General features: G+C 36.9%; 1 protein-coding gene across 1 annotated transcript; it reads right to left on the reverse strand.

Moving 5' to 3' along the window:
- Nucleotides 1–13,034: 13,034 nt before the first annotated feature.
- Nucleotides 13,035–23,323, reverse strand: aamp (angio associated migratory cell protein). The gene is made up of 11 exons (XM_088931196.1): nucleotides 22,959–23,323; nucleotides 22,480–22,620; nucleotides 22,048–22,167; nucleotides 21,608–21,747; nucleotides 21,074–21,218; nucleotides 17,634–17,717; nucleotides 17,344–17,459; nucleotides 16,478–16,575; nucleotides 14,473–14,563; nucleotides 14,091–14,245; nucleotides 13,035–13,890 (listed from the first exon to the last, which is right to left on the reverse strand). The coding sequence occupies exons 1-11, from the start codon at nucleotides 23,047–23,049 to the stop codon at nucleotides 13,815–13,817; spliced, it is 1,257 nt and encodes a 418-aa protein (XP_088787322.1). The 5' UTR covers nucleotides 23,050–23,323; the 3' UTR covers nucleotides 13,035–13,814.
- Between the last annotated feature and the right edge of the window lie 1,811 nt (nucleotides 23,324–25,134).

The following is a 25,134-nucleotide window of genomic DNA, read 5'->3' on the forward strand; positions in this document are numbered from 1 at the left end:
GGAGGAAAAATACGATAGTTTCAAGATACATATATGGAATCAAAGACTTCAAACAACCTTTTAGTACATACTCTGTATCTGAAAATACCAGAAGTGTCTTTCAAATATATTTATAAAAAATATTTAAGAAAGTGTTTAAAATACCTTCAATACACATTTGACACAGGTCTGGTGTCTATGGTTTCCTCTTAGTTGACTCATCTTCAATGGAAGCCATCAGAATTACTTGTAGTTCTCTAGTTCAAAGCTAGTTTAGAATAGAATAAGATTTATTCTTATTTCTACTCTAAGTGTAATTTTAATAGTTGCACTCAGAACAAATATCAGTATTGAAAATGTTCAATACCATTCTTAAGAAAAGACATTCTTGGAAAACATATTTAAAAAGTTAATTGACTCTTTAAAAAAGATAAAAAGTGCACATCAAAATGTTCATTAACATTGAAATAAAAGGGATTTGAAAAAATAACATGAACCAACTACATTTATTGTTATACGTACTGTAATTACGGTACAAATCATCTTTCTCTTATGACTGAGTTCCATTTTGTAATAGCAGAAGCGTCAGTTTTTACATCATTGGTGCTACTATATTTTTTTTGTCCCCACTGCAGTTACAAATTTAGAACATTGTCGCCACTGACATTTCTGGTATCTCGTTATCTATATACCAAATTGTAGTTTCAGAGCTGAATTACAAATTAAATACCAGTCATAAACTGTCTTACATGTAACTCAATAGTGTTTTTCCTTCAGTGGTGTATTGAAAGTACCAGAATTTTTCTATTAAATTCAGAATTTGGTTAATTACATGTATACAAAATGGACAGCTTTTTTCGTTCCAATTAAGTTGATTTAATTGCATACCCAAAATATGTACAAGTGCACTTTAGGCACTACATCCTTCTAAATCCAACTTAAATTAAGGCCACAGAAATGTCTTGCATATATAACTCATTTATGTTCTACAGTAGGTGTAGTAAGTGGGTCTGCTTTTATTCTTACTGTTGCCAGCTGAGAAGGTTTGTGCACTGAACTCTATACTACCTTCCTTTGCAGTGAAGAGGTAGTGGGAGGGTCTGCTTTAGAACTGACAATGATCTATCTAAAGCAGAAACAGCAATTTTGCAAACTGACAAGACCTTTGATCTAAAGGGCAAACATTTCGCAATGTTTCCTTATACCCAGAAGGGGTGTGTTTTAAGTTTTTCTGTAAAATATTGTTACAAAGCAATGTTTAGTTGGTTCAGTTTAGTTTTGGATTTCATAAGGATTTGGATGAATAAACAGAGTGTGCAGAGTGTATTTCCAAATATAGTTTTGGAAAAAAAAAGGTTTCTTCCTAGTAATTACTACGCTGCACTTGAATTTGCAATTTACTGTGAACTTAACGTATTCCTTAGGCTGACGGTTCAATCTCACACAACAATCCATGTCAGACTGGTAAGGCTCCTTTAAAACTCCATGAAACTAACACAAAATGAGGCCAGGGGGCTGTTTTACAAAGCAGGTTTAAGTAATTCAGGATTATCTCAAGTTATCTGGATAGAATTAACCCAATAGGTGAGTTGAGGTTAATTCTGTTTCACGAAAGGTCATCTGGTTAAAGCAATTCAGATATGAACAATCTGACACTCTGACACATTCACATAGCATTTCAGTACACATGGAGGGTCAAGCAGTGAATCTTTCATCTGCACCAGCAAAACCTCAGCGAAAAAATGTGCGTCTAAATCCAGTGATCATGAATTATGACTCTTTAAGGAAAACTATGAGGATAAAATGGGTTGTAGTAATGAGAAGCTATACTGTAGCTGCTGCAAAGGTCAGAGACACCGCATGGCAAAGAATCGCTGATAAATTGAGTGTGGAAGCTAATTATGAACTATCTCAAGATAAAACACTATAAAAATTGTGCAACCTACGTGTGTGTTGACATTACTTAATTTAAATTTGGGTGAAGTGGAGCTCCTCTTTAAACTATTGTGTCGTTTTTTAATGTTTCTATGTAATTTATGCATTTACAGTAGTTGGATCATAATGGGAGGAAGAATCATCATCAACGCAATCCAGAATGTATTATTTTATTAAGGATATCTTCTTTTTTCTAACTATTTTGTAACCCCCCCCCCACCCGCCCCCCATTGCAAAAAAACATGTTTTGTGTAATCATGGATGATTTCTAGGCTAGAAATTTATTTTTTACTCTACATTGATGCTGTAATTTGATTTTCATTTTAATCAATATTTCAGCATTTTTTTCTGTTTCTGTTTGTTTGCCCCTGGGGTGTTTAATGAGGATGCCTAGCAGTCCAGAGCACCAATTATATTAGGAAATGTAGCAAGAAATGTTCAGATTATGCTGCATAGTGACATGGAACAGAAGCTATATTTACAGTGAATAGAATGATATGAGAATTATTTGAATATTACGAGAATATCACTAGCTATTTCATGAAAAGAATGATGGTGTTCAGTAATGTATGGCAGGGATATGTTATGAATGCATGTAAAAGCTGTAAAGTGCTACATAGATCAAATATTTCACTCTCCATATTTCTGATTAATGACAGAAAATTACAGAGGTGAATGAGACCTGTATTGATGGGATTACCAAATCTCCAGAATTATCCTGCAGTTTCCAGGAATGATCAGTACTTCCTTGGAAGTGTTTGGACCTAATCCAGCAGAAAGAGGGTGTCTCTAATCTTCCTTCTCCAAGGATTTCTAAAGATGATGGCACTGTTTTCCCAGAGTGGGTTCCATTAATTTTGCTGTTCAATTTACTGCTGCAGACATGATTCAGAATGAGTAGGGTAAAGCTGGTCACTACAGACGTATATAAGAATCCACCCACAGTACACATGTGAACTTGAAATGTGGGGCTGCTTTATTAACCAATGCTTAATGTAGATCTCCTCCAACTGTAGTTCCAGATTTGACACATACCGCTGTCACTAGGAGGCTTTTTATTAATTTTAATTTTGAAATAAGTGACTACATTTAATCGACACAATAATAATAATCATCCAGATCCTTATATAGTCTCATTTCTGATTCTGTATGAGACAGTGCCTTTCCAGTGCTTTACTTTAGCTTTCATCTTATTTATAAATATTTACATCAGATGATTTCGCATTAAAAGAACCATTTCATTTTACTGTTTCTCCAGATCTCATCTTTTTTACTTCAAGAGTATGATATCATGCTGATTTGATTGAAATTGAAGCTTCTTTACCATGCTGTCGAATGTCAGGTCTGCTCTGTTTATATTATGTGACAGGCACATGATAAAGGTGTGCGGTTGGTGGTCTGTGAAATTACTGAGTGATGAGCCTGTATCAGATCAGGTAACAACTGTGCATTAGTGGTTTACAAGCTTGTCAGTAAAGTGACATACTGACAATGAAATCGAAGCAATGGTCTACTTGTTATGTGACAGCACAGGACTGGCAGAATGCATTGGAAAAGTGCCCCTAAAATGCAACTTCCATGAAATCAGTACAGAGTGTAAACAAGGTGCAAAAACTCATCACATATTTTGGAAAATGCTGTAACTATAAATTACATATAAATACACTTAATATATTCTCGAGTTATGATGAGAATGACATCAGCTATCAATAGATAAATTGTTTTGTAATTTAGTAATATTACATCTTCATCACCTTTTTTCTAATCACTTTAATAAGGGTCATGTGTCAACCACACCCTCAGCTGGCAGCATGGGACACAAGGCAGGACAGATCCTGGATCAGACAACAGTCCACCACAGGGCACATGCAAATACAGGCAGGGCAAATTCTTACAGAAGTTAATTAAGGTACCAGTATGCCTTTGGCCTGGAAACTGGAGCACCTGGAGGAAACCCATGTGAACCCAGGGAGAACATATTGTGCACATTCCATGCAGATTGCACCCCAGGAACTGAACAGAGGACACCAGCGCTGCAAGGAAGCAATGCTAACCACTGTGCCACCCACGTAATTACATTTTCCATTAAATTAAAGATGTCTTATTTTGATTAGAAGAATATCAGATTACAAGGTAAAGTCTGTATGTATACTAACCAACAGGGTTTTAGAGACCAAAAACATAAACTGCACATTACAACAGTTTACTACAGAATGTTTTTTGAAAACAAACATCTATACATTTTTGTGTACACTACGCATTCAGAAAAATAGTTCAATTGAAAGCCTGTATGTTACTTAAAAAAACATATTTAAAACTTTGTTCTGAAAAATGAAAAGCTGCCAAATCAACAGGTTATATGCTTTCAAAGCAAAGTGAAGTTGCTGTTTAAAACCTGTTTAAACCTTTCTTCATGTATTCGGAAAAGTATCTGATTAGTACATATTAAAACAAGGCCCTTGGTGTTATACTTACTTCTTTTCTATCCTTACAATAATCTGGAGACCACACATTTCTCCACATTCATTACGGTGACATATATCATAGTTTCAAATTTACTTTTTAGATAGTGTACCACTACTTCCCTTTAAAAATGATGTTCATTTTCAGTCTTAAAGTTTAAGTTTGTCAAAAAAACATTGTAATGAACAGATATAATTGAAGTGATGCTGATAGTACTAATTTTGGTAAAGGGTCTAAACTCTTTTATCATTCAGTTTATAGCATCAAAGATATTTTTTTCAGTTGATTTCATTATTATTCTAAAAATGGTTCAGTCTCCATATTTGCAAGCTTTTTTTAACTACAGTACCTACCTTTCTCCCGAAGTGGTAAAGATTTTAGAATTTTCTGTTATTTGACCACATCCAAACAGTTGCAAAATTGTGTTTGCTGATTTATGTCCTCCATGTATGTCTCAGAATCGCAGCCTCTCTGTTTCTGGTTTCTCGTCATAGAAAGAGAAAGAAGATTGAAGAACTTGGCCTGTCAATGACACTGAGGAAGTCTGTGCTCCTCTCCCCTCAGAGCGTGAGATTCTGTGCAAAGCGGAGAAGAGTCAGATACCATGGGTTTCAACAAGGCAGTGATGCTCGTAAATTTTAAAGAGACAGTCCTTCCTTCCTTAACCAAGCATGAAACAGATGCATACATTAGATTAGCCATAGGTGTGATCCATGAGAAAGATTGGTGTATGACCAATCAGACATGACAAAAATTCATAAGCATGATGTTTTATTTTTGAACTCTTAAGTATTTTAAGGGTTAGTTTCACACTGAATTTTAAAATCCATATATACTTATACACATTTGTTTCCACCCTGACCATCAGAAATTGTAAGATTGGTCTGTGGCATATTAAACTTCAAAGAAAAAAGTAAAATGAATCCAGTTAAAAATAATTAAATAAAAAAACAAATGTATGAGCTTATTGCTGCCTTTAACCTGGTATTTTGAAGATTTGATTGCAAATGCAAGTTAAATATTCTGCTTCAGTAACGGATTGGCATCTGAAAAAGGAATAACGTCCTGTGAATACTAAAAGATATCTCATTAAAAAGAACTTAGGTACTGAGCAGCACAGTGGTGGAGTGGTTAACAATTCTGCCTTGCAGCACAGGGGACCTAAGTTCAGTTCTGGATCTGGGATGCTGTCTGTGTGGAGTTTGCATATTTGATCAGCGCTTTTCAGCTGATTTTCTTCCCCAGTTCAAAGATATACAGTACTAGTGGGTTAATTGGCTTCTAAGAAAAGTTTGTGCATTTCTGTGGCTGTGTGTGTCATTAGATTAGTGTCTGTCCAGGATGTACACGTTGCTTGCTGGATTAGGCTCTGGCTCCACTATTAGAAAATAGATGGAACATACCGCAGGTGCTGCTGTAACGTCAACAAAGAACTGCTACACAACCATTATAATATTATAAGCATAATATGATAAGAAAGGTTCCAGACAGTTATATGACACTGGTTTCTTCAAAATGCATTGAAAAATATCAGCATTAAAATCGCTCTCCAATGCACAGGTTCACTACAGAAAAAAAAAATCAACTACCGAACATTCTCCATGCTTAGCTTACTGTGCCATTAATTTTCTTTTTAGTGGATTGCAGTTGCTGTAAAAAATGCTGTGTTTCCCATTTAATTTATATAAGATGGCACAGTGGCAAAGTGGTTAGTACTGCTACCTCACAGTTTCAGTGGCTGTGAATGATCAATCTAAATTGTCTCTTTTTGGAATAAGGTTCTTTAATAATTGGGGGAGGGGTACCCAGTATAATCAGGACTGGCTATGGGATTTTTGAGAAAATGAACCAGATGACGTTGATGGTCTTAATGGCCTCTTTGCATGTGCGGCCTTTCTGTTTTAATGTTCATTCTCCTATGATGCATTTTAAGATTGGCCTTTATATCTCTCTGGTCATCATTCATTTTAGTACAGAACAAAGGCTTTCATCATTTGTCTTGCTTTTACAACACAGACACTATGATGTAATTGTAGTGAATGTAGCCTGAGGAACTGTTCCATGGTACATTTGTATTACCTGAATTTAGCACATGATATAGGGCTACTCCGTATGCCATTCTTATAAATTCATTCTCTCAAAAATGAAGCTATATAACCAAAGCTTTAGAAAGCATCTGCTCAGAATGATATAGGACTGTACTTATTTTCATACTACTATTACTTTGTGAATAATACTGTCTACAGACAACCCAAAAGAGATTTTCAAACCAGGGATATTTTTGTGAGATTTGCACTATCAATGAAATTTGTGCCCAGATCTCAAGTAATATTTACATGTACAGTAAATGTCTTACAGCCAGCTGCTTTTACTTTTACCCAACGAGGTCCAGGTGGAACACTGCCTGATCAGGTCACCTTTAAAAAAGCCTTAATTCAAAGTTTAGGTCACTGCAAGAAAAAGGGCACACTTAGTCAGTTATTGGTGCATGTCATGTTCCAGTGTTGCCAGACACTATGGAGTAAGCCGCTCCACTGTGTCCCAACTGCAGATAAGGTTTCGGCAGACCAGCAGGACAGATGACCTTCCACCTTCAAGTGACCACACCAGAGCAGGACCGACACATCAGACTGGTCCATCTGAGTGACCGTTTCAGATCTGCCACCTGTACTGCTGCTGAAACTGCCAGCAGACACAATGCCCGCATCAGTGACAGGACAGTGGGGCTTCATGCTGCTGGCCTTAGAGCAAGGTGACCGGGAGGTGTTGCGTTTCTTTTTTCCATCACTATGTATAACAAATATTCAAGCAGATAATATTGTGCTTTTCAAACACGTTCAGAGGAGTATGAGCAATAAACATTTTTAATGAGCATTGAATTTAATTCTTCTAATTTTCTATTAAGTCTCAGAAAGCCTCTTTCCTTTATCCTTTTAACATTAACGTGTGCTAAATGTCTACCCCAGGTTAAAATGATAAATGTATAAAACATCTTCACCAATGACAGAAGTTTCATAATCATTCACAGTGCAGGCTCAGAAGTCTCCAAAGAAAGAGAACAAACACAATTATCTTGAGTGATTATGCTCTTATTCAAAAGCTGCTGTCACAAACAAATAATTGCAGTTTCAGATGATTTTTTAATTTGACACCAGGAGACAGATGTACTGCAGTCTTATCTATTTGTACACATACTGTGCCTACGAAACCCAACCATTTTACACTAAAAATGTGAGTAATGTGTGTATTCTTCAGGCAAACACATCCTTCTGTGCGGTGGTTTGTTGTTCATATAAAATATACTGTAGGCACTAAAGAAGAATCGATTTGTCCACTACGTTTTCTTTCTTCTAGTTTTGCAGTGGAGTATTTAAAGGGTCTTCAGGAAGGTAACACTTACAAAGTGCATAGTTGCTTGTCATTTCCTCAGGGAGAAGGGAAAACAGATGGAAGTAATATCTTATTGTTTAGCAGGAGGTATCCGGTGAATTGCATTGCTATTGTTTTTTTGTTACTCAAAAACGTATCTGGAAAAATAAATATGTACTCTATCAGGACTCACTGTAACGTCTATAGATCAAAATTAATACAACATTTAATTCTGTTCAAAAACTTGAAAAAATACTGCCTAAAGATTGTTTTGTAAGCAATGCGTATAAAGCACTTTCAAAAGTACCAGTTACTGCACCTGATGTCCGTTATCTATGCTGAAAATGTTGCTGTTTAGAAAGTACATAAATAAGGTAAATTGCATGATTAACTTGATTAATTGGTAGTTATGGAAAAGTTAAAACCACAAAACACTGTTTCATAATGATAAGCAAACAGCTTATACTCACCAGGTGGAGGACATACTGTATATCTGTTCTGTCTAGGATAATATTTGCAGACTTAAGTGAATTACGTTTTTCTCTGGTTTTCTAGTCATGCCTGGTGGTCTAAAAGATGAGACTAACAAAGATCATGAAACCATCCAGAAGCTCAGATTAATGCATCATTTGCAAGTATGTCTAAATGTAAAGTTTATCTGCAGTCTAGCTGAGCTAGAACATTAGCACACCACAAAGACACAACATTTATACTAAAATATGTTCAGTATCATAATAAGATAGGAAGACATGCATGTCTCTTGGTAGAAGAGACAGACCAGCCTAAACTCCCAATTTTCTGTTCTCTAGAAACACAAGCATGCCCTTGGTCTCACCGATACGGAGAAATGTGAGGTTATCTTTGACATAGAAATCAACAAAAAGCATTGATGAGTAAAACCACAGAAAAGAGACATCTGTTCACAGCCCTGGTCCAAGACTTTTTATTGTATTTACAATGTATTGTATATTAGGCGCTTGTGAATTCTGAATGTTTCAACCAGTAAAAGCACACCCAGGTTGACCAGATGTCTGATGTTTGAACTTGGATCGTGTCGCTAGTCACTGGTGTCTAAGTTGGCAGTATGCTGCTGGGAAGAGGTTTGGGATGAGTTGGCCAGTGCTCTCCTTCAATAAAGTAATGACTTCCTAGCTACCCACAGGCTTGAGAGACACCACATTTCAATTAAGCACCAACTTTCCTGTTAGGCGCTGTGAAGCTTACATTGTCTCAGAAGATGCATTTACTCTGAGGTCAAGTCAAGAGACACTGAAACACTGAGACCTACAATTTCTGCGGCCTATGAAATTATTGTTTTGCACCAGTGCTGATTTAGGTTTGGTGTAACAAAAGGGTTGCTATTTATCGAATTGAGAACCTTCTAGTTTTATGTAAAATTCTAATTTACTTTCAGTAGTTTTAGTATTATCAGTTTGGAGCTGACAGATCAGATTCTAATATGTCCTTTCTGAAAGTGTCATGATTGCAAGCTGAGCAACAAAAAGTGCAAATGGAGGGAAGTGAAAACTTTTGCAAGGTAGTGCATCTACCAGGAATAATTTAAAATCATAACACATCACACCCCTGTCATTATTAAATAAACATCTATTAAGGGGTTGCACAACAGCAGTTCAGACTTTTCACAAAGATAACTATTTTCTATAGATAATCTATATATATATATCAATATATTCACCTGTGCACTTGATCTTTTCCAAAGAAAGCATTGTCTGTGAAGCAACATTATCGAGCATTAGTTATTTTGTTCTGAGCCTTGATTCTGACCTGAGGCCTAGGTATTAGCATCCATTACAAAAAAGCAAAAGAATTAAGCTTCTAATGGTTACAAAGGTCAAAAGTACTTTGTAAGATGTTATTTTGAAAAAAAGTTATTCTGGGGAAAACTACACATAGTATTATATACTCAGTGGCTCCAACTTAAGAGTTACTCTTACGAACTTAGTAACAGTAAAGTATGCTGTTAGCTACCAATAAATTTGGGCACAAATCTTCCTCCAAAACAGTACAGCACTCACATTCATATTTTTTACTGGGCATGGACACATATATCCACTTCCTCTGGGATGCAATCACAAATGGTCTCCTTAAAAGACTTTCTAGTGATTCATGACAAGCCTATGTGGCAAAAAAGGTGAATGGTTTGATGTGGTCTACATTGCTTTCTTGTTGATCTGAAACAAACAGAAGATATATACCATATTTTAATTATCTCAAATTATCTCAAATCCTCCAAAATTAATTTGTTTTTAAAATCAAATTATGTCTAGGATATTAGTCCTGTGTGACTCCTGTACTGCAAAACACCAAGGGGACTACAAACTGTAACAACGCCTGTTTGCTAGTCAAGGTTTATAAACAGTCAGCTCCTTAGAGCAGCACTAAGCACAGGAAATAGTAAAAAGAGTGACCTCTTCACATATGCAGCCATGACAACCAGTAGAAAAGAAATCACTGACTGCCCATGGTTCCAGTTAGCTGTGGCTTATTTCCTGGTTACAGAAGACGACCATAAAATAAATAAAAAAATCTTCACAAGATTTAATAGCACTTTTCCAAATGCTTTCATATTTGGTGGAAGAGATAAACTAACATTAGCAACGTTTCTTTTCAAGTGGGACAATATACAGCAATTTGTAGGCTGCAAAGAAACGAGCAGAGATTAATTTAAACATTTTGTTTGAATTCCCAATCACACCTGCTGTGGCCATTCTCACATGCTCTTTTTCATTACCCTTTATTTTAAATCACTGATGTTTTACTCTCTTCACCTCTCTCTCGGCTTTCGACTCACCCCGAGTATCCACCTCTCCTGTGTCTGTGTCTCTCATGTTCCTGCCTGCTCTCCACTCCTGTCTTTTGTTCTCCCATGTTTCTTTAGCTACTGATTTCCCCTCTCTTTCTCACACCTGAAGAAGGCTCCACAGCCGAAACGTTGTCTCTTTTTTTCCTCTTTTCAGTCTTTACTTGTTCCTGTACTATTTGTAGTTAACACATTACTTGTGGTTGCTACAGTAGCTTCTACTGTTTTGTTTATAAGCCATGTGTATCTGCTGCTGACAGAATTAGCTTGTCTTTTTCAAACCCTATGCATGTCTTTAAAGACACCAATTACTTCATTTGAACTCACTTTAACTTAACTCTCAGAGTTTCATACAGAGGCAAACTAATTAACATTAACATAATTTTAGCACTCAAATAAAAACAAAATAGGGATTAAATTCACATTTCTATTTTGGTAGCCACTAATTGTTATTGTATGCTAAACAGAAATACACTGTTTAGAGCAAAGAAAATGTTGTTTTAATGTATGCTCTAGATATACAGTGGTGTGAAAAAGTGTTTGCCCCCTTCCTGATTTCTTATTTTTTTGCATGTTTGTCACACTGAAATATTTCAGATCATCAAACAAATTGAAATATTAGACAAAGATAAAACAAGTAAACACAAAATGCAGTTTTTAAATGAAGGTTTTTATTATTAAGGGAAAAAAAAAATCCAAACCTACATGGCCCCGTGTGAAAAAGTGATTGCCCCCTAAACCTAATAACTGGTTGGGCCACCCTTAGCAGCAACAACTGCAATCAAGCGTTTGCGATAACTGGCAATGAGTTTTTTACAGCGCTGTGGAGGAATTTTGGCCCACTCATCTTTGCAGAATTGTTGTAATTCAGCCACATTGGAGGGTTTTCGAGCCTTAACCGCTTTTTTAAGGTCATGCCACAACATCTCAATCCGATTCAGGTCAGGACTTTGACTAGGCCACTCCAAAGTCTTCATTTTGTTTTTCTTAAGCCATTCAGAGGTGGACTTGCTGGTGTGTTTTGGATCGTTGTCCTGCTGCAGAACCCAAGTGCGCTTCAGCTTGAGGTCACAAACAGATGGCCGGACATTCTCCTTCAGGATTTTTTGGTAGACTTCATGGTTCCATTTACCACAGCAAGTCATCCAGGTCCTGAAGCAGCAAAACAGCCCCAGACCATCACACTACCACCACCATATTTTACTGTTGGTATGATGTTCCTTTTCTGAAATGCTGTGTTACTTTTACGCCAGATGTAATGGGACACACACCTTCCAAAAAGTTCAACTTTTGTCTCGTCAGTCCACAGAGTATTTTCCCAAAAGTCTTGGGGATCATCAAGATGTTTTCTGGCAAAACTGAGACGAGCCTTTATGTTCTTTTTGCTCGGCAGTGGTTTTCATCTTGGAACTCTGCCATGCAGGCCATTTTTGCCCAGTCTCTTTCTTATGGTGGAGTCATGAACACTGACCTTAACTGAGGCAAGTGAAGCCTGCAGTTCTTTGGATGTTGTTGTGGTGTTTTTTCTGACCTCTTGGATGAGTCGTCGGTGCGCTCTTGGGGTAATTTTGGTCGGCCGGCCACTCCTGGGAAGGTTCACCACTGTTCCATGTTTTCGCCATTTGTGGATAATGGCTCTCACTGTGGTTCGCTGGAGTCCCAAAGCTTTAGAAATGGCTTTATAACCTTTTCCAGACTGATAAATCTCAATTACTCCGTTTCTCATTTGTTCCTGAATTTGTTTGGATCGCAGCATGATGTCTAGCTTTTGAGGATCTTTTGGTCTACTTCACTTTGTCAGGCAGGTCCTATTTAAGTGATTTCTTGATTGAGAACAGGTGTGGCAGTAATCAGGCCTGGGTGTGGCTAGAGAAATTGAACTCAGCTTTCCAAAGATGTGATAAACCACAGTTGATTTATGTTTTAACAGGGGGGGCAATCACTTTTTCACACAGGGCCATGTAGCTTTGGATTTTTTTTTCCCTTAATAATAAAAACCTTCATTTAAAAACTGCATTTTGTGTTTACTTGTGTTATCTTTGTCTAATATTTCAATTTGTTTGATGATCTGAAACATTTCAGTGTGACAAACATGCAAAAAAATAAGAAATCAGGAAGGGGGCAAACACTTTTTCACACCACTGTATGTTCTAAGAAATAAATCATACATCACTTAGTTTCTCTGACAGTGATTGTGTCTATTTTGCCTTTAACCTATTTACTTATAATGACACAACATAAATTCTGTTGAATTGCACAAAGAATCTAATATAGCCAGGCCTAAAATTAAAATATTTTTTTTAAATGCAGTTTGCCACTTTTCTTCAAAGCTTTTAACTCTCTCGATTTGAAAATAAAACTTCTATTTGGCAAAAACACTTAAGTGTGGCTGTTTCAGTACATAAAGTGCCCTCATGGAAACTTGAAATCCACAATAAAGGATAGATAAATTAAATCAGCTCAGACCTGTTCTTTTAAAAATAACATTTTAATAAAATCTGGTCATCTAGATAAGGACTATATTAAGTTGTAAATCACATCTTTATGTGATACATGACAAAAAATGGTTGTACATAACGTCATGCAGGACTGGAAATGTGAAAGTAACACATAGGTTTTAAACATCACTCTTCCAATGATTTTTAACCAACCTTAATTTTCCTTATATTAGAAATTTCAACATTTTCACTAGATGAATTGCATATGTCAATATTTCAATGCACAAGACATACTGATTTAAATAATATAAAGTAGCCACTGAACATACAGACTAGTGGAAGAAATACAACAGATGAAAACAAAAAAGGATATTAATGTCATCAGAAGTTTTAATGTAAAAAAAGACCTTCTTCCCAACCTGAAATCTACTAGGAGTATCAACTAAACATCATCAAGTTGAGAGTCTGTCCTTTTTAGCCCACTTCTATCTTGAAAATATGTTATGCCCAAACAAAACAAATCAATATACAAGGGCAAAACCTAATCTACACACACAATAGAGTTCAAACGTTTATGGGTACTCACTGATGGTTTTAATCAAATATCAGCAGAGAATAAATTAAGCAACCTTTTCTACTGTCATCAAGAAAATAAAGACTTCAGATACTAGTGGCTTGCTTCAGCACAATTTCATATTTTTTTATTTTCTTTTGTAGCTTGATGCTCCTCCTCAAGAAAGTTGTATAGTATAGCTGTCAGTATGGCAGTATGAATAGCTGGACCTCAGTATCTGGACAGCCTTGCGTTTTTACCGGTCTGGTCTCTGAAGACAGAAGACTTTGGCTTTGTGATCTCCTGAGGCAGTCACTGCCAAAGAGGCATCTCTACAAAGAACAACAACAGTGTACATTAATCCAAAATAAACCACAGAAACAGTCTCTGTTGAGGTGATTTCAGTAAATCTAACACCAGCAAAATACACATAATTCTATTTGAAAATGAAAAGACCTAAAAAACAATGTGTAAACAAACTACCAACAAAATTTGAAAAAATGCATCTTTAGGGAGTGGGAGAAAAACTCACCTGCTGAGTGTGAAATCAAGAATTTCAGCTGTGTGCCCATGGTACTCAGAGACCATGTTCCCTGATCGAGCATCCCAGATTCTCACTGCTCCATCCAAACTGCAGGTAGACACTAAGGAAGAGCTCTCCTCCCAATGCAGATGGACAATACCAGCCTATTGATACAGGAGAGGACAGCTCCATTATGACTGAAAATAGCACTACAGGTAAAGCTTTACAGCCACTGAAAAATACCCTTTAACACAGTATCACAGAAAAACAATTCAAAATGAAACAAATGAGCATTCATTTGGTTCATTTGGTTACAAAATTTCAAAACCTGCAGGCATCCAGTTTTATGAGACATACAGCTGTTTTCTTTAAATCTTCCAGTGCTTGTTACCTCATGTTGGCATCTGTGCCTCAGACTTTGAGTGGGAAGATCATAGATGGCCAAAGTCCCATCCAGGTAAGCAACTGCAACCAAAGGGAACCTGTAACAAATTTAGCCTATTACCCAGAATGCTTCAACTCATTTGTGACAGCTCAAAACACAGTACAGAATGGCATACTGCTTGGACAAAAACATGCTTGTCCAGGCTCTACAAGAGGAATGGAAGAGAATTCCACAAGACCTTCAACCTGTGTTTCAGAGCGGCCCACAAAGTTTCTCAAAAATGTTTAAAAAAAAAAGTTAAATGTACCAAGAAAAACAGTCATGAGACCACAACTTTTCAGCAGCCAACACCTCTAAAGGGATGGAATGCAGAAGTAAGATGTGCAAAAAACTAATTACAATAGTAAGCATTCTGGAAATCAAGCCAAGTTCTTTTATTTTGTATACATTTCCATAAAGGAATAATAGAAATAAAAGATCATTGGCTTTTTAATCTTATTTCATTTCAGTTTCACTTGCCTATTATTTAGTTTCTGTTTCACCTTAATTTTTTATTCATTTAGCTTTCTTTAACAAAAAATGCTAACATGTTAAGAAAGATTTTCACAGGTTTGTTGAAAATTAGTCTCAATGGTGTTTGGGGGCTCAAATGACCAAACCTGCAACAGATAGCATCTGGTTTCTTAAAACAAATAGTAAAGGCCCGAAGTCTGAAAGCAGACCAAGAGTTTAAAAACATGAGACGCAAACCATGAAATAAAGTGGAAATATTTACTTTCTGGACCAGTACAAGGAATTTATTGGTTCAACAATTAGTACACATGACTAACAAAACATAAAAACCTTTCCAAACTAGCAGTGAAGCATTGCTTTCATCAGATAGAGACAGCCTTTGGCTTTAATAATTGTTTTGCATTTTCTACACCAAGATACCAAGATATTTAGGAATTTGTGGTAGAATCTCACAATTTTTAAAAACCTTTTTTCTTAATTTATGGAGTTTCAGGCACTATTAAGAAATTTCAACAGATGTTTTTTTTTTTTAATATTATCTAATATTCCTCTCTAGCAAGCAGATGCCCAACAAATAAGAGATCTAGGGACTGGACTGTGGCTGACACTTGAAATTGAATTGAAATACTTGGAAGCATGATTGGTCACTCTCTGATGTATGTCATCATGAAGCGGAAACTTCTGTGCTCTGCACAAAATCTGCTCCATCTTACTTCCTGTATGATTACGGTGGTACTGCCACATTTACCTCTGAAAAGCTGGTGTCAGCATCTTTCACCATGGAGCCCCCTTAAAACATTCACATCACATCACTTTCAATAACCTTATCCAATTCAGGATCACGGTAGCCAGGGGCCTTTCCCAGGAAACACTGGGTACAAGGCAAGATACACCCTGACGGTCCATACACCATTGTAGGGTGTGCGGACGCGCACGCGCACCAAGGCCAGTTTTTACAGAAGCGAGTGTGGGAGGAAATCAGAGCTCCCGAAAGAAATCCACACGCACCTCCACACAGATAGCACTCCAGGAACTGAACCCATAGCTACACTTGTAAATCTAAAATCAACTTTTAATGGTGACCAAACCCATGCAAGATAGCACTGGAGTCTAGTAAAAAGGTTGTCTGCCCAATGCAGCCTTCCTCTCTCATGCCCTCCTTTCCTTTGATTCTGAGACTCAACATGCTGAGTTAAGCCTCCAGTGTAGATCAGCTTGCTTTCTGTAAATTCTGAAAATGTAACCTGTTTATTGAGGATTCACTAATGCAAGCAATTTTAATGTCCTGTAACTCCTATGAGCAAAGTATAAACAAAAACGTGCAATACACTCCCTTAAGTAAACTTTACATAAAAACTGGTTGTGAAACAAGTTACAAAAAAAGAAAAGAACTATGAGAATGAAAGACAAAACAACTGTTTTGTAGTGCATAAAACCAAAGAACGACTTAGAAAGTACAAGACAACATACGGCACGTTATAAGATGTTTTATACTCACACATTACAGAATCCTACAGACTCCACTGAGTTAGATTCAACCTCCCCATCCATTGAGCTTTTGGGTTTTTTTTCATCTATTGAAAACACACCCACTACCTGCAAAATAGTGCTACAGTTGTAAAACTAGATTACCTTTTCCTAAGAATTAGTACAGCTGAACAATTCAGTTATAACACATTTCTCTAAGAGGAAAATAATTATTTCATGTGGCCATGGCAAAGAATACACAGTGCTGGATTTTATAAAGGAAGTGAGAATAATCTACACTTTAGTAAATACATACGTTTTATCTAAGCTTCACAACAGACTGAGCAGGCTAAATATAGATATGTATAATCAAATGCAGACACAATCACATGTGATAGCCAATATAAAAAATTGAGAAATTTCACATTTTCAAAAGCTCAAAACCACAAAGCTTATTCCGAAGTAGAAACCATCCAGCTAAAATACAATAATCTAAAATTTTCACTTCACATCAGATTGAACTCTTTGTAGAGTAAAACAGTTTGTGTGCTGCTGCAGGACATCTGATTTTCATATGTGCAAAACACTTTGCCCTTCCTTGTCCTATCATGCAAATCATTACTGGTTCAGACATTAATAGTGAAGACCTTAGCCCTAGCAATGCCCAAACCTATTACATACTGCCACCCTGTGGTAACAGTTTAAAGCTAATCAAAATAAGTTGCTTTTGGTAATCTTGTGATTTGTGTATGTATTCTACAGAGCGGAGGGGGGTATTCAACAATGAAAGTAATTTTATGCTGGCCATCTAAAGGTTATTTTATTATTATGTATTATTCTTTGATCTCATAACTTCATCCTCTTATTTCCGACTTCATTGTAAATGCCAGAGCTTACCTTTCCTGTAGAAGTATTAATAAGTTTGGCCTGGCAATCCACAGAGCCTGTCAGCACAAGGGTTCCATCTTTACTGCAGGCCATACAGGTTAGTGGGCCCTGGTGTCCATCCTGTCCTAAAATGTGAAAGAACTTGTTAATAGGTTGTGCAGAAGTAGAAACCAGTATACTTTATAACCTCACAGTGCCACTTGTATCTCCCTGCCCTTAATCAGCCATCATGGTTTTGAAACAGCTCTAAAATAATTTGCATTTCAATAAAACTTGCCTGCAATGGTACAATGACTCACCTTTGATAACATGAATGGAATTTCCCTGTTTGAGGTCCCAAAGTCTCACTACTCCATCTTCGTAGCCAACTACAGCCCTTTTACCTGCCAAGTATGGACATGGTCAATCAGCTGTTGAATCTACCACACACAAAGGCTGTTCACTACAAAATCTGCAAGTCAAATGTATCATTGCACATTTGACTTTTATTGAACTAGTATATTCAACAGATGAACAGGTTTTTGATCATCACATCCAGCAGTAGTGACATTCTTCCATTCCTTTTAAACAGTCTACCAAAAACATGCAAGGGTATGTACATTTTTTGTATATTTATTTAAGTCTCTTAAGAACAAAGTGTGCCCTTGAACACCTTTGGTCAATATGAAGTTGAAAGAAAATGGCAATATATTAGCAATTAAAAAAATAAAATTGAAAATAAGAATAAAGAAAAATCAATGATTAGCATTATGCATTATGTTGTTACAGAAGAAATCATCATTAACACTTTTAACTTACAATATAATGATTATTAATGAAATATGATTCAGCAAATATTCTATAGAAAAGAAACTGAACACATAGATGTATCCATAGATATTTGTGAATAAATGTGAAGAGCATTTTCAGAGATCAAAAATCACTCTGCTAATCTGAGGACAGAGCATGCACTTATGCAGTCTTCAGCCACCTGTAACTGAAAAGAACCTTAAAGCTTACAACTGTGTTTTGATTACAGGAGTATGAGCTTTGTAAACAGGAAAATAAAGTTTAATGCTTAGCGTTTATCAGGGTTGAATCAGAATTAAAATCTAAAACACCTCAGTTTTCCTTATTGCAAGACTTTTCAACATATGCAGTATATGTTCATAATGTCAGATAATGCTGACATCACACGATTTACCAAAAAGTGGATAGCTGAGGACTAACACCGTTCATTTTGAAATTACACATTTTTACAAGTGCTTCAAAACAGTTTAGCAAGCACTAGAAAGTGGCCCTGGATATCACAGGATTAGTGCAAACACTTGTCTGAGATTTCTTACGTGAGAGATACAGTATATTTTTGTCTGGTACCTGCATAACAGTGGTTCTCAACCTGCGGCCCGCAACGTCCGACCCCTTTTTAATAAATTACATTTGTTTTATTTGATTCCTTCCATAAAAAAAAATTAACAGAACTCGCAGCCCCACTAAGAGTGTGTTCTAGTCACATAAAACTGCTTCTGGATAGATTGGCTGGTGATCAGATTAATTTTAATTTTCATTAATCTGAAAATTTAATTAATAATTTGTGCTGCACGTAGGCTATAACGCCCGTCACTAGAACACACTTTCATATTGCCTTCACCGTCGCGCCCGTCATACGTCTGAGCGCAAAGAATAGCCCGCTCACAGCAGGGCTGCCTAGCCTAGTAGCCTGCTAGTTCGTATAAAAAAAGATAGAAAAATGGATAGGTTTGTTGTAAGGGGTGAAAAACAACATGGGCCAGAGGAAGAAAATCTTAACGAAACAAATACAGACAATGAAACGTGCAAACAGAAAAAAAGAGTCGGCGCATCAGTAATGAGGGTAGGAAAGTACTGGAAGAATGGAGGAGCAAATGTGCCGTGATTGATAGGGATGGGCAGCCTTTCTGTTTGTTTATTGGCGTTTGCAAAACGTACAATGTAAAAAGACATTTAGATACTATTCACAAAAATTCTGACAAGCCATACCCACCTGATTCAAGTGACAGGTCTCTCAAGATAAGGAATCTAAAAAAAACGCTATTGCCGAGCAGAAAATCATGCAAGCTACTTTAAAAGCATCCCAGGCGGTGGCGTTAGCCACACTCAAACTTTCATGGCTACTCGCTAAACATGATAAACCATTCAGTGATGGTGAACTAGTAAAGAACTGTTCTCTGGAATCACAATGTCCCTTTGAGGACTTGAGCAGCAAGAGCGAGACAACTCGCAGGATAAAAAGTTTACAGCTAAGCAATGACAGTTACGCGACATAGTGCAGAATTGCCCAAGAACTTGACAGCACAGCTAAAGGCTGGAATCTCAACTTCCTTTTGCAATCACACAATTATAGCTTGACTACGTGGATTTGGTTTCCTCCAGACAGGATCAAGTATCCCATTAATGTGAGTACTGTCAGAGTTCAGAACGTTAAGAATATATATAAGAAAACCCAGAAAGTAACTGCGAGTGTACTTCAGTAGTAAATGTAGAGGCTGGAAAAGCTATGGTGTAGTACATATGATTTCTTGAGAAACAGGAGATTTTGGACGGAAGTCCTTCATCAGCTGTGCAAGCAAAGTTGTTATGAAGTTGCACAGCTGATGAAGGACTTCCGTCCGAAACCTCCTGTTTCTCAAGAAACCTTGTGTACTACACCATAATGTTTCCAACCTCTCTCTATATATACATACACATGGTTAGTACAGTAGCTATTATGCACGCAGATAAGGTAGGCCTACTAGGGATTAATATATGCAGCCCGTGAGACTTGCTTTTAGCCACGGTTGTGGCCCAGTTGAGAACCACTGCTGTATAAAGTACATTTGTTAAATGTAGGGTTCATATACAACCATGCATTTACAGCAGTGATGTAGCAAGAGAACTCTTTCCTCGGGCCTTATATTTACAAACCACAGCTTTTCCAACCACAGAGGTTTTCATGAACAGAACCCCCGTTGTTGGCATCAGATAGCTGCATTTTGTAAATATTATTCTAGTCTACCTCCATCGTTCACAAAGCATTGCCAATAACAGAAATTTATTTGGTTTCCTCATTAAGTATCTTCACAGATTTTATGAATTGGAGTGAGATTTGCAATTCTCCAATCAGTAGTTACAGCTCCTATCCTTAACATAAAATCCTTAAGATCTATAGTAACTGCCCTCGTGTCCATAAAAAACTATTGGGAAAATATAAAATCCCTTTCAAAACAAATTGGAATCGTAAAAACTATTATGTTTGTTTTATATTTTGTATTTGTAACATTAATATAAATAATACAGTTACCATAAATGTTCTATTTTTAATTCCATGCATATATTTGATCACATTAGACCAAAAACAAACTTTGTGTTTAACCTAGTGCGTAAATATCCCAGTTAATCCCAGTGTAGTTCAGCAGTTTTTAATCATCCAAGTCTCTGTAATACCTCAGTGTCAGTTATGCTGAAACTACTCAGAATTCAAAAATAAGAACAGAACTGTTTTTAAATATTTGAGGTGTATTACATATTATTATTGGTTATTTCTGAATAAAACAAAAACCAATATATGTTTACCTTTGCATTGAAGGATAGTAAGCCCCCTTTAAGATACAAAACGTCACCACTGTCTTCCTTTCCTGTTTTAAAACGGCTTTTTCCTCAGGGTACAAAGACATAAAGATGTGCAGTTCAACACTTGGCCCACTTGAGACTAATAGCGAGACTTGTGCCCTGAATATCTTACCATCGGGGAGGATTTTTCCACTTGTGGCCTGGCAGCCTGGCCCTTGGAAAGTCTTACACTCCCCGCCTGGGATCTTCCACATCCACACGTTACCGTCTGCTGTGCCAGCCAGCAAAACAGGGGCACAAGGATGCCATTCTAGCCACTGAAGAGACAAACAACCACACCGCCAAATCAGCCGCTCGAACAAGAGGGAGTTCTGATAGCGACGATGTGACTACACTTAGCCAAATTATTGAAAACTTGGGTTTGTCAGGGAAACTAGGGTTTTACGCCTTCACACTAAAAAGAAGCAGTTTTTTATTCTCACAAAATATTTTGGAGGAAATATTTGAAAGCATATTTTAGTTTTTCTGTATAAGCAGATTCACACTATTACCAGGACTTTCCATGCAAAACTGCAGCTGAACAAGGAGTCTTTATTTAGAGGTTTAACGGTATATTAATACCAGAAGTGGTTAATGAAGGCCTTTATAAATGACATTCCGGGGCATTTGGACAGCCAGGAGTCTTTAAGTGAGCTAAAGTACTCACCTCCAGATCTCCCACTTCAAACGACCAGACCTCTTCCTTAGTTTCCACCTTCCAGACCTTGATGAGGCCACTCATGTCTCCACTAGCCACGAGCTTGGAATCATGACTGAAGGAAGCACAGGTTACAGAGTCCTTGTGGCCTGTCAGACAATGTAGTTTGGTGTTAATAACTATCGTTGTACACTGAACTATTAATGGGTTCTTTAAATGATTTTTTGTAATATAGTCCTCACATAAATTCTGAGTGTGACATCGCCGAAAGAATTCTAATTTCATAATAATGGCATCTAACATTTAGGAAATGCAATCAGTATCCGTATAAGGCAATGTCGGTTGCACAACTTTAAGCCAGTTAAGTTCTTATATCAATTAGATTTGGAATAAATTTAGTCAATAAATAAATCCAATAAATTTATACAAATTAGTATATGGAAAACCACCTGCACACTCAAAGACAACTTCTCCATCATTCAGCCTCCAAACAAAGGCTTTGTCATCTTCTCCACCAGTGACTGCCAAGCTGTTAGTGGCCGGGTCTAAACTCACACAGAACACAGATCCTGGAAACGAATATTAACATCAGTATTGGCAACGCATAACAATCACAGTAACAATAAGATTTCTATTTATTCATAAGTTTACCTGGACTTATAAAGTGAAAAGCAGGAGGTCATAAGGTCATAAAATAGAGAGTATGTAGTGTGGGGCTCCACTTTGCTTTTATAAATGTCAGTTCAACAGTGTTTCTATATACTACTAGGTGTCAACAGTCGTTTAGCTACATTTCCTCATAATCTACTACTAACAGCACAGGAACACCGCAGTACGTCGTAAAACTATCGACTGTTTCCTCACAAATATATCGTTCCTACCTGTGTGCATGGAGAAGGTGAGTTCACTGTCATCCTGTCGAGCTTCCATGTCCTCTTCTTCAGTTTGCCAGCCCTCATCATCTGCGAAATCTCCTTCTTCCTCACCAAAATCGACATCTTCAATCTCGTTAGCCAAGTCATCTGGGCAAAATACAAAATGAAGCCCGTTAGGTACCTCATAACCCTTCCCAGCATACACATACGAATCTATTAGTTTCAACTATGACGCAAAGCATTTGAGAAAACGTGGGCATCTTTGCATTATGTATGCTCCAGATCATGCATATGTAATTATGCACATACAATACGCTCATGAAAAATAAAATAAATATATATGAACTACGTTAAAACCAAAGACGCGTAAAAGAAAAACTGACAATGTATATATTCATCTACTGAAATTAAGAAACAATTTGAAAATCACTGACATAATGCAGTCATTTCAACATGGCACACCGAGTAGTATTCAGTAACATTACCTGGCGTCTGTTCCGATTCATTAAGGTCAATCACTTCAATGATTTCTTCATCCCCGTGTAAATCTACAGCTCCTTCTTCGGCATTATCCATTTTTCGGAATAAAAAAGAACTGCCTGTTAAGAGAGCTCTATTTTCTGAAAACAAAAAGTTAAATTACAACTAGCTAGAGATATGGACTATAACACGACGAATATTGCTGGAAATCACTCATAACAACATTAAAGGCTGATACAGCACTTCGTTATATTAGAAATAGTAAAAGTCTGTTTCCAAAATAAAAATCCATAACAATCTAAAAACACTAATAACTACATTCACACTCCAGTATCTCTATCCTCACGTGTTCACTGCTACTATTGAAACTTTAGCGTGGAAATCTGATTGATAGGTTTCTGATCCAATCACATTGCGGTGAAAAAAAAAGTAAATGTCAATAGAGTCCAGAATAGGCGGAGCTTCCTGTAGATGCAGCTGAAGGGTTTGGTTGAGGTGAATAACCGGAAGTGAGAGCTTTATAGGAAATGAAGTGTATTCTAAGTAGCTATACGGTGAACAAGCTGAATGTTTCTCCTCCAAAATTAAGAATGGTTGAAATATCTAGTTACTTGGTCTATTTTTAGAATATTTCATTAATTATTTGATTATTCATTATATGTCTATTTCTACATTTTTTTCATTAGAATAGCGTATGCTATTTTAAATATAAAAATTAAGAGTCTACTATATTTATTAAAAAGTAAAGGTATTATAAAGGTACATAGAGTATATTATTGGAAAATTACGGGAGTTGTAGAAATGATTTCAATTCCCCTTGTGGGGTATAAAATACTGTCCAAATATTATTCTAAGATATTATTTAGGCCTGCATTTTATTTCTTTTGCTTTTTCATTCACACATACAACATTCATTTTGATCATCATGTGATGTCTTTGAAAAGAATAATTCATATTTAACTACATTTCTGTTGCATTTTGTATCCAAAAGATCCCAAAGTGTGTGGGTTAGTGGAAACAAGGCAGTAGATGAGGTAGAGAAGTCTGAGGAAGTAGTTCACCAATCAATCAAGGGAAACTTTAGATAGCAAGATTGAACAGCCTAATGTGAAGTGTACAGCCTAGCTCGGATACTGGGGTTACCACCTCTCTTAAGAGTACCGCTCTTAAATTTTTTTGCAAATTTTGCAACTCACAACAGACAACCCACTAAAACTAAGCAGGTCAGTGCCAGTACCTGGATGGGATACCTCCTGGGAAATGCTAAGGTTGCTGCTGGAAGAGATATTAGAGGGGCCAGGCAACCTGCGATCTGTGTGGGTCCTAACACCCCAGTACAGTGACAGGGACACTATACTGAAAAAAGACGTCGTCCTTCGGATGAGACGTAGAACTGAGGTCCTGACTCTCTGTGGTCATTAAAAAAAGAGTAGGGGTGTTACCCTGGCATCCTCGCCAAATTTCCCATTGGCCTTTATTAATCATGGCCTCCTAATAATCCCCATCTATGAATTGGGTTCATCACTCTGTGTCACGATTGAAAACCCCTCCTAAGGACGCTCCAGCCCTTTATTCCTGATCTCCTGCACCTGCCTTCAGTTCCTGCGCCAGTGCTATAAAAGCCAGACGTTCCTGCCAATCTGGATCCCGCTCCGGCTTTTAACTCCATTCGTCTGTGTCAGGATGGATCACCCGGCTTTGGACACTGGCTTTCCCAGGGTATTCTTACGGACTCCCTTGGACTTGTTTGCCCTGGCTGATAAAGTGATCTCTAAGAAGCCAAAGCTTAACCATATTTAGATAAAACTTGGGAAATATAGTGAGGTGTCTATAGTGCCCCAAATCAAAATCCACATGAGGGACTAGGGTCCAATTTCAAAGCATTAGAAATTAGAAAGCACGAAGGGTCAAGTACACTCTGTGATGAAAATCTGAATAAGTCATTTGATTACAAGAATTTTTGAAAGCCAAATTTACTTTTCCTCTGTGACCTATTTAATATTATGAGAACTTGCTGTGGCATGATTTTATCATTTTAAATAATAAATAAATATTCTCAATATTTAAATATCCTCAGCTATAACACAAAGAGAATTCTCTGATGTATGTAATGCTGCCAATGCAGTCGTCATGGTCAGAATCTAATTTCCTTTTTTTAAAAGGATGCAGACAGCTGGATCA

Source organism: Atractosteus spatula, chromosome 13, assembly GCF_055471065.1.
Source record: "Atractosteus spatula isolate fAtrSpa1 chromosome 13, fAtrSpa1.hap1, whole genome shotgun sequence".
Lineage (NCBI taxonomy): Eukaryota > Metazoa > Chordata > Actinopteri > Semionotiformes > Lepisosteidae > Atractosteus > Atractosteus spatula.

Bases quoted from the DNA above. Each gene is read 5' to 3' on its own strand.
- aamp (XM_088931196.1), bottom strand. From the start codon at position 23,049: ATGGATAATGCCGAAGAAGGAGCTGTAGATTTACACGGGGATGAAGAA. The intron at 17,718-21,073 runs GTAAGATATTCA...CATACTTGGCAG, and splicing joins TGGAAAAATCCTCCCCGATG to GTAAAAGGGCTGTAGTTGGC. The intron at 16,576-17,343 runs GTAAGCTCTGGC...ACTATTTTGCAG, and splicing joins TTAATACTTCTACAGGAAAG to GTAGTGGGTGTGTTTTCAAT.